This window comes from Vigna umbellata, chromosome 4, assembly GCF_029865625.1.
Source record: "Vigna umbellata cultivar VRB3 chromosome 4, Vumbellata_1.0, whole genome shotgun sequence".
NCBI classification, from domain to species: Eukaryota; Viridiplantae; Streptophyta; class Magnoliopsida; order Fabales; family Fabaceae; genus Vigna; species Vigna umbellata.
In genome coordinates this window covers 232,948-244,180 of record NC_142168.1, presented here as the reverse complement: position 1 = coordinate 244,180, position 11,233 = coordinate 232,948, and the positions used below count along the sequence as shown (strand labels likewise).

General features: G+C 33.3%; 1 protein-coding gene across 1 annotated transcript; it reads right to left on the bottom strand.

The window, feature by feature from the left end:
- Positions 1-10,292: 10,292 nt before the first annotated feature.
- Positions 10,293-10,871, bottom strand: LOC148198883 (non-specific lipid-transfer protein A-like). The gene has a single exon (XM_088114407.1). The coding sequence runs from the start codon at positions 10,629-10,631 to the stop codon at positions 10,293-10,295; it is 339 nt and encodes a 112-aa protein (XP_087970533.1). The 5' UTR covers positions 10,632-10,871.
- Between the last annotated feature and the right edge of the window lie 362 nt (positions 10,872-11,233).

Here is an 11,233-nt window from a genome sequence, read left to right as displayed (position 1 = left end):
CAAGATATGCTAGGCTTTGACAAAGCTAGCAATACCGTGGAGTGGCTGCTGAACCAAGCAAAAGCTGAAATCAATCGTCTAGCGAAGGAGAAAAAGAAGTAGAAGAAGAGTGTTCACCGTAGTTGCTGCAGTGCTGGTTCAGAATGTGAAGAAGGTGTGTCTAGTCTGGATGAGGTTGCAGGGAGTAGAGATGAAGAAGAAGCAGGAGAAGATTGGGGATTTTTCCCCAATTTAAGGCTTCTGATTCTAATTTCCACTTTAGGATCCCCAATTTAGGATATTTCCCCAATTTACAATGCCACGTAACCATGAAAACATAACAGCTCACTCAAATTTCGCCACAGTGGCACCACCACCGTTAAGTTTCTAACGCCGTCCACGAAAAGGACCGAATTGAACATTTTAAACCAAAATATGGGACCTTACTGAACTTTTTCAAAAGGTGGGACCATTTTGAACAAAACCCCCAAAAGTAGGGACCAAATGTATTAAACCAATTCTATAAATAGGGAGCTCCTCCTCCATTCCAAAACACACAAAATTTCATTCTTTCTTATTCTTCTCTTTTCTGAGTTTCATTCTCTAGCTCTTTTTCTCTTCTAAAATTATTCTGGGTTATTCTTATACTCTGTTTAGAGTTCCTTGCTAGTTCTGAGATCCTCAGAAATATCTGAGAAGTTCCTGTTGTATCCTGGGGGGCTTGCGCAATACACCGCGGATAAGTCCTTAAGGACAGTGATCTACACGCCTCAGGAAGTATTTTGTTCGTGATCTTTATTCTACTTTTGTCAGCTTTTATAACAATCTTAAGGACTTATGGCTGACAACAACAACTCAATCCCGGAGAATCAGAATAATGTTTCCGGAACTCAGACGGTCTTCGCGAAACCTTTCCCGGATGTATCAAAAATTGAAGATATCAAAGCGGAGAACGTTCTTCTTCCAGATGAGTTTGTTTCAGAGCTTCTGATCGAGAAACTGTCGCCTTCCTGGACTGATTACAAGCAACAACTAAAACATAGGCACAAGCAAATGTCACTTTCAGAGCTGATCACTCACATAATTATTGAAGATACCAACAGGAAAGAATGTGCTGCTATAAGGGCCAAAGCATTGTCTGCAAAAGCAAACATGGTAGAAGACAAACCTGCTCCAAAAAGGTACGAACACAAACCTGATCACAATAAGAAAAATAATTTTCGAAAATTTCGCCCCAACACATCTAACCCCACCTTTAAGAAGAAAGGAAACTGCTTCGTATGTGGGAAGCCGGGCCATCATGCACCGCAGTGCAGACGCAGAGTAAGAAACGACAATCCTCCTAAGGCTAATATAGTCGAAGGAGATGACATTATTGCTGCGGTCGTTTCTCAAGTAAATCTGATGACCAATGTGAGCAAGTGGGTGGTAGACTCTGGTGCTACTAGGCATATCTGTGCAAACAGAAGTGCTTTTACCTCTTACATTAGTGTAGGGGATGGAGAAGAACACGTTTACCTCGGTGATTCCAGGACCACTCCTGTTCTGGGAAAAGGGAAAGTTCTTCTCAAACTCACATATGGAAAGACTCTGGCCTTGAGTGATGTGCTACATGTGCCATCAATCAGAGTTAATTTAATCTCTGTAGCACTACTGGGAAAAGTGGGGGTTAAAGTGTCATTCGTGTCTGACAAGATTGTAATGACAAAAAATAATGTTATTGTGGGGAAGGAATATTGTGATCAGGGTCTCTTTGTACTTAACATTTCTGAAAATATTAATGAATCATCTTCTTCTGCTTATATTATTGATTCATATGATATATGGCATGCTAGATTAGGACATCTAAATTCTTCCTATGTTATGAAATTAAAACAACTAGGATTAATTAATATGCATGATAAACAGAGTAGTAAGTGTGATATATGTGTAGAATCTAAAATAACAAAGAAAACATGTTTCTCTGTAGAACGCCAAACTGAATTTTTAGGGTTAATTCATACTGATTTAGCTGATTTGAAACAAACAATGTCTAGAGGAGGTAAAAATTATTTTGTGACCTTTATAGATGATTATTCTAGATACACCAAAGTATACTTAATCAAACATAAAGATGAAGCCTTTGATGTCTTTCTTACCTATAAAGCAGAAGTAGAAAATCAATTAAATAAGAAAATCAAGAGGATTAGATCAGATAGAGGTGGTGAGTATGTGTTATTTAATGACTATTGTCCTAAAGAAGGTATCATCCATGAAGTAACCCCACCATATTCACCTGAGTCTAATGGAGTAGCTGAGAGAAAGAATAGAACTCTTAAGGAGATGATGAATGCTATGCTTATTAGTTCTAGTGCACCTGATAACCTTTGGGGAGAAGCCTTACTTACTGCGTGTTTATTACAAAATAGAATACCTCATAAGAAAACTGGTAAAACTCCGTATGAGCTGTGGAGAGGTTATCAACCTAACCTTAAATATTTAAGAGTGTGGGGGTGCCTAGCTAAGGTGATGTTACTCGATCCTAAGAAAAGGAAAATAGGCTCTAAAATCTCTGATTGTATGTTCTTAGGCTATGCTGAACATAGTGCTGCCTATAGGTTTCTAGTTCTTAAAAGTGATATACTTGAAAGAAATTCTATAATGGAGACGAAAAATGCTGAGTTTGTGAACATGTTTTTCCTTTAAAGGTTAGTGAGACGTCTCAACCTATAGAAAATAATAATAATAATAGTGATGCCATGTGTGAGGAATTAAGAAGAAGTAAAAGACAGAGGAAGGAAACTTCATTTGGTAATGATTTCTATACCTATCTAGTTGATAATGATCCAAGTAACTTTGTAGAAGCCATTAGTGCTCCTGATGCAAAACAGTGGGATAAAGCCATTAAGACTTAAATTGAATCAATTCAGAAAAATAATACTTGGACCTTAGTAGATTTGCCTAAAGAGCAAAACCCATTGGTTGTAAGTGGATCTTTAAGAAAAAGTATCATCCTGATGGATCTATAGAGAAGTATAAGGCAAGATTAGTAGCAAAAGGTTTTACTCAAAAACCCAACATAGATTACTTTGATACTTTTGCCCGTGTGACTAGGATTTCCTCTATTCGAGTTTTGTTAGCCTTAGCAGCAATCCATAAGCTATTGATACACCAGATGGATGTTAAAACTGTCTTTCTAAATGGTGATTTAGAAGAGGAAATTTATATGACTCAACCTGAAGGGTGTGTTGTACCTAGTCAAGAGAATAAGGTATGTAAACTTCTAAAATCTTTGTATGGATTGAAACAAGCACCAAAACAGTGGCATGAAAAACTAGATAATGTATTGTTATGTGATGGTTTTTCACCTAATGATGCTGATAAATGTGTGTACTCTAAATTTGAAAATAGTGATTGTGTCATTATATGTTTGTATGTGGATGACATGTTAATTTTTGGTACATGCAATGAGATTGTTACTAGAACTAAATTATTTCTAGGATCGAACTTTGAAATGAAAGACATGGGTGAAGCCAATGTAATTTTAGGTGTTAAAACCATAAGGAAGGGAGATAGTATATTACTATCCCAAGAACAATACATTGAGAAACTTCTTAAGAAGTTTGGGTATTATGATTTCAAACCCGTGAGTACCCCTTATGATGCTAACTCTAAATTAATGAAAAATAGAAGAGAATCATTATCTCAACCTCAGTATGCCCAGATAATTGGGAGCTTACTACACTTGATGAGCTTTTCTAGACCTGATATTGCTTATGCAGTAGGTAGACTGAGTAGGTACACTCAATGTCCAAATCAAGAACATTGGGATGCACTTTCTAGGCTTATGAGATACTTGAGAGGTTCAATGGATTATGCCATTGAATATAGTGGATTTCCCGCTGTACTAGAAGGGTATAGTGATGCTAACTGGATCTCTGATTCAGATGAGACAAAATCCACTAGTGGTTATGTATTCACACTTGGGGGTGGTGCGATTACATGGAGATCTTCCAGACAAACTATTATTGCAAGATCAACAATGAAATCTGAGTTTGTCGCTCTTGAGATGACTGGAAGTGAGGCTGAGTGGTTGAAAAACTTCTTAGCAAACATTCCACTAGGAATGAAACCAACCCCATCGGTGTTAATACACTGTGATTGCCAATCGGCAATAGCTATAGCTAAAAACAAGAATTACAATGGAAAGAATAGACATATTCAATTGAGACATAATTTGGTGAAGCAACTGCTAAAGAGTGGAACTATTTCCATTGACTATGTGAAGTCAGAACGGAATCTAGCAGATCCTCTGACAAAACCCTTGGGAAGAAATATGATCTTAGAAACATCGAGGGGAATGGGACTTAAGCCACTAGCAAACAAACAAGTGATGGTAACCCAACCTTTGTGATTGAAGATCCCATGAATAAGGTTCATATGGGTAAAAACAAGTCATTTGTTAGTTCTGATAGCACTAATTTGATTTTAAATCAAATATGTCCATTCCTATGGTGTGTGTGAAAGTGCTAGAGACTGCATAATTGAGAGGTTAAACTTTGTAATTAAACAAAGTTTTTAATGATCTTCATATCCCTTACGGGTGGTGTATGACTTGCAGCATACATTTGATGAAATCACCTATATGAGTGTCAAGTGGGGCCGCTTGCATGAGATCTTGGCATGATCTCTAGAGCACTCATGAATACCGGGCACGCGCATGGCCTATTAAGCGCATCACAGCGATAACAGCAAGGATTGTGGGGGTGTAATGTGATTGATAAACCTCTAACACACTCAAGTATCTTTGGTTCATATAGCTTGCTATACCAACTATACTGTGTGTTAAGTTTATCGTTCTAGGACTAGTTCATATAGCTTGCTATACCAGCTCTGATGCATTACATCTTATAAAACCCAGGATATTTCTTCTTTCTTTCTTTCAATCATTGTTTCTTATCTTTTGCAGTATGTGGGGGATTGTTATTATTTATTGCAAAATATAATATAACGTTGCTCGCAAGTTTCGTGGACAGTTGCCAACGTTAATTTATTTTTGTTATGCAACGTTCACTTTGCAACGTTTTAATTAATTAAAATATTATTTTTCTAAAAGATATTTTGGACTTTTGGATCATGGGTTTGATCCATGAACTCTATAAATAGGAAGCTCCTCCTCCATTCCAAAACACACAAAATTTCATTTTTTCTTATTCTTCTCTTTTCTGAGTTTCATTCTCTAGCTCTTTTTTTCTTCTAAAATTATTCTGGGTTATTCTTATACTCTGTTTAGAGTTCCTTGCTAGTTCTGAGATCCTCAGAAATATCTGAGAAGTTCCTGTTGTATCCTCTAGAAACATGTTTTTCATATTATCCTCTAGAGCATATGTTAGTGATTTTCCATCAATGATCAGAGCAAATGTCTGCTGGCAAGTCCCTCTGGATGCAAAAAGCAGTTGAGCACCTTCAGATAGCTGATGATGCACACTTTCCCTTGATACCTAAAAACATGAGTAAGCCTATAAATATCAGCACCGAAATTTCAAATACACAGGTTCTCTAAGATGCTTTAAGCTAAAGCCTAATGTGTTGATATTTTTTTTACTAGTCATAGGAGCTAAAGTATGAAATATTGATTTTGAGGAACACATCGCATGCTCTAGAAATCCTGTTTCCTAATATCTAAACCAGTAGCTCCAAAATCCTAGGTTGTTCATGTGACTTGTGAGCTTAAGGAAAGAATTCATGGAGAAACATGTGTATGGGTATTCCAGTATTTGAAAGAAATAACATGCATGGGAAGCTGATTCATACCGAGCAACACTTCAACAAAATGCAAATTACATAGAGCAACTTGCAACTGAACATGGAAACACGGAAGTATGTGCCTAACAGCCGTGGGAGGATAGCAATTCTAAGGCAGCATGGGAAAATTTCTAAAGCGGAGCACTAGAGCAGCTTCAAATTAAGTATGGTCTGGCTATACATAAACGATGAGAGAATACTGCAAGTATTAGCTTAGTGGAGGTTGGCTTTGGTAGAGATCTCATGTACTCAAATTCCTAGAAAAAAGACGTGTTCATTCTTTCTCTAATTTCTAACTGGTACCTGACAGAAACTTTGACATCAAGCAACCAACCCCTTCCAAAGAGATATATAAGAAAACTTTGAGAGGGAAAGAAAAGGAAAGAAACAGAATAAAAAAACCTATAATATCGATTAAGGGTTAAATTATGTAAGATAAATTATTTTTAAATTAGAAACTTCTCATTAACATTATAAAATAATATTATAAAAAATAGAGACTTAAAAGCCATGCCGTCGCAGTGTGGTAAATAAAATCTCTAAATTTAGGTTTGTTTATAAAAAATAAAAACTTATAAAAAATAGAGACTTAAAAGTCATGCTCTGGCAGTTTAGTAAATAAAATCTCTAAATTTAAGTCTGTTTATAAAAATTAAAAACTTATAAAAAAATAGAGACTTAAAAGCTACAGTGGCAGTTTGGTAAATAAAATCTTTGAATTTAATGTTTTTCAGAAGAAAATTGTAAAGAACATAAAGTAACTGAACATAAAGTCAACATGGTGGGCGGGTTCCTCTTGGTAGGCGTTTCTCTGGTGGGTCATTCCTCTCTTCTCTCAAGTGCATGATTTTTCTTTGCCCTTTTGTCTTTCTTCCCCCTTTTGTCAAGTGCATGACAAGGTGAGGTGAGGGATGAAGGTAGTGTTAGAAGAAAGGAGAAAAATACCATTTTAATTCTTCTTTATTTTAATAACATTTCATAAGAATAAAAGCCAGATTATAACAATATTTTAAAATGACTCTATAACTTCAAATATTTTAAAATAATTATTAATTATCTTTATTGTAAATATCATCTAATTTATCATAGCCAAAATTTTAAATTAGGTATAATAGATGATTTCGTCACTGAATAATCATTAATTTCACACATATCAAATCTATAGAATATTCTATAACAAATAACATGTTAATTAAAATGATAAAATTATGTAAGATAAATTATTTTTAAATTAGAAACTTCTCATTAATATTATAAAATAATATTAACATTATATATTAATAAGTGATATTTATTAGTATCTATTTAATAAAAATTATTACATATATTAATTAATTTATATTATTATTATTATAATAATTTTATGACTTAGACTATTTAAATTTAAATTATAAAAGTTATATTTTATTCTTATAATTTCTGTTATCATTATTATTAATATAAATCTTAAATTATAATAAGAACCAGAAATGATACAAATAGAATAAATAAAATTGTTATAAAATACAGAAGCGGTGAATTGTTCAACAAATTTGTTTCCAAATATTTAGCATCGAACATTCATAGAATTTATTTATTTATTTATTTGCATGTACAAGAAGAGTTGTCCAATCATGATATCTTTTGCAATATAAAATAATATTTTTATAACATATAGCGCGTTCTTAACTTACTGTTCGCAAGAGCAACTCCATCTACAAAAACACCCTATTTTCACACTGCAAACCCTGGAAACTGTAACGAGTAAGGCTTAAAACCACATCGTGGGTGACACGTCATAAAGAATGATGTGTGTGACCAATATTTTGGAAGTAAGACCAAGAGACTTAAACCAATAATGAGTAATTTTAAGGTTATAGATTTGGGTTATTAAAGTAAAGAGTATGGGCATTCCTCTTTAATTAATCACTTTCATGTTGCAAGTTAGGTGCCAACGTACCAACTTACACTGTTACACACTTTTATATTCCTTTGACCTAGATTATAAGAATAAAATGATAAAAAAATATAAATTTTTATATTATTTTAAGAAAAAAGAAAATAAAAAATAAGTAAAAATAATATCAAATAAATATAAAATATTTAAATGTGTTAAATAATATTTATTCAGCTAGTGAACTTCTCTTTTCACAACCTTCCCTTTTCACACTATAAATTCAATTCCTTCTTCCCATAGCGACTCAGTGGAGTAAGGAAACACACTCTTCTCTCCCATCTCCAAGTGAAAATATCCCTCTTTCTTGAATGTCAATTCATAAAGAATAATGGATGTGAACCCGGATTATAAGGGTATTTTTCAGCATCAACCTCCATTTGTTTCACCTTACGAGACCACTTGCATGTGACTTGCATGTTGCATACGACAACCAAATGTTGTAACATGCGTCATCATAAACGAAAGTTTGCGAATCATGATTTCTTTTGCAATATAAAATAATATTTTCGTCTCCAAGTGAAAACATATTCCTTCTCTCATCTTTTCACTTTTCCTTCTGTGACCATGAAGAACAAAGGTTATACTGTACTAATGGCCTTGGAATTGGCTTCAATAGGTATTAAGTATGGAGGTTCACACACCAACCCCTTCCAACATTCAACTCCAACTTCAATAGGTATTAATTTGAAATTAGGAATTTCAAATTAATATTATAAAATAATATAAACATCATAAATTAATAAATGATACTTATTAGTATTTATTTAATAAAAATTATTGCATATCTTAATTAATTTATATTATTTATAATAATTTTATAACTAAGAATATTTAAATTTAAATTATAAAAGTTATATTTTATTCTTATAATTTTATTTCTATTATTATTAATATAAGTCTTAAATTATAATAAGAACTAGAAATGATACAAATAGAATAAAGAAAAACATTTTATTATAAAATATAGAAGTAGTGAAGTGTTCAACACTGTTGTTTCCAAATATTTAGCCAGTGTCATTCATAGAATTTATTCATTTTTATATTTTCAGATATCTATTAATATCTATACATATTTTTTTAATTTTAAATTTAATCTTTTAAAAAATAAATTTAAATGATTTACATCAATATATAAAATTAAGAAAATAATTAAGCTTGTCTGTGATGTAGGATGTGACTGCACTAGTAAAATAAACTTTTTAAATCTCTAAATTTAAGTCTGTTTATAAAAAATAGAGACTTAAAAACCATGCCGTGGCAGTGTGGTAAATAAAATCTCTAAATTTAGGTCTGTTTATAAAAAGTAAAAACTTATAAAAAATAGAGACTTAAAAGCTATACAGTGGCAGTTTGGTAAATAAAATCTTTGAATTTAATGTTTTTCAGAAGAAAATTGTAAAGAACATAAAGTATAAAGTATTCTGATGTTCGCAAACACCATCTTCTTTTCTCACTAAATACCTTCCCATGCTTTCCATAACGAGTCATAATGGAAACACCATCTTCTTTCTCCGATTGAAAACATCCCTCTTCTCTCTTTTTCTTCTGGCACCATGAAGAACAAAGGTTATAGTATTCTGATGGCGTTGGAACTGACTTCAATAGGTATTAAGTATGGAGGTTTAAACACCAACCCCTTCCAACGTTCAACTCCAACTGTGTTGCTCTTCCTCACAGCAGCATGTTCTCACGTACTTGCTTCAACAGCTCAAACGAACCGGCCAACTAATTTCATATTCAACGTCTCTGGTGTAGTTGGATGTGAAGCACTTATGTGGATTCTCATTGCTCCTGAGGTTTTATGGTGGTATATCATCAACTTCCCTCTTTTACTTCTCTCCTTGTACCTCAACTACAACCACATCAATGAACTCATCCGTAACGCGACTCTTTTACTTGTGACCTTGTGTTTCAACTACAATCAGATCAATGAACTCATTCGTGGTCACTACAAGAAAAAATTGAATTACATACAACCAAAATCCGTATATAAGACCCAAAATCCGTATATAACACTTGATTACATACGACTTACATACGGACAAAAATCCGTATATAAAACTGTCGTAGCTATTTTATATACGGATATATCCGTATATAAATTATATACGGATATATCCGTATGTAAATTATATACGGAAAAATCCGTATATAAAATCCGTATGTAAATTACATACGGATAAATCCGTATGTAAAATCCGTATATAAATTACATACGGATAAATCCGTATATAATTATAATTTTTAAAAAAAAAAATTAGATGATCTCACATTTATACCCAATAATTAATAGTTTCATATACTGATAAAAATAAAATAAAACTACAAAGCATAATCCACATTTCCCAACATAATGTTTGACAGAAGTTGAACAGAAATAAAAAATTCCCAACATAATCCACATTTCCTAGCTTAATCAAGTCTGAAAAAAAAATGTTTGAGAGAAGTTCAACAGAAATAGAAAATTCCCAGCATAATCCACAGTTCCTAGCTTAATCAAGTCTGAAAAAAAAGAAAAGAAAGGAAAAGCAATGTCAGGAAAAAACAAATGAGTGAAAGCTATTAACATTAATTGTATACGTAAAAAGAAGTCTTACTTTTGGTAATTCAAGTCATTGGACATGATTTTGCACTTTTTGCAAAGATTATTGTCTCTGTCTTTATCTAGGTTAGGAACCTGAGAGCCTGATTCCTTTAGACACTTACAAGCAGCACGTTTTTCTTCCTTCATAGGTGATGAAAATATGATTTGTTTCATCCCATAGCAGTAAGAAGTTGAAGGGGCATCACTTTTCTTGGTTAGATAATCTAAGCATTGCTTCGCTAAGGCTTTTTCCTGCTCACAAGTTAAGCCCTTTGATGACTTTGTGGCAGTAACTGTGAAGACAAACACAATTAGCAGAGTGAAGAATGATACAAAGATAGTCTTCATTGAGCCGAAAAAATCATAGTCATCAGAGCAAAACAAAAAGCTATAAAAGATTAAACTGCATTTTACATAGACCACACATTTACCTTAATTTTACAGTCAAAGTTAAGTTCCTAAATTTAATACATTATAAATAACTTAAGTACATTGATTGACATAAATATATATAGAAACGATCAAGCCTGTGGTTTGGCATTAACCACCATCCTGAAAATCACTCAATCACCCACATATATATAGAAACGAACAAACCACTCAATCAACACATCCAAAAAACACATACCAATTTTTCATCAAAAAGTCATAGCAGTTATCATGAGTGCAGCAACCAGAGCTTGGATTGTTACATCCAGCATTGGGGCAGTGGAGGCCTTGAAGGATCAACTGGGGGTGTGCAGGTGGAATTATGCCTTGAGATCACTCCAGCAGCATGCCAAGACCAACATCGGATCATTCACTCAGACCAAGAGCTTGTCCTCTGCAACAAAGTGCCCACTGCCAACAAAACAAGCAACCCAATCAACCTTATTAACACCAAAATATGTTCAGAGTTTGGAATTTCAAAATAAATTGTGAAAGAATGATTGATTGCCGATGATTTTGAA

Bases quoted from the DNA above. Each gene is read 5' to 3' on its own strand.
- LOC148198883 (XM_088114407.1), bottom strand. From the start codon at position 10,631: ATGAAGACTATCTTTGTATCATTCTTCACTCTGCTAATTGTGTTTGTC.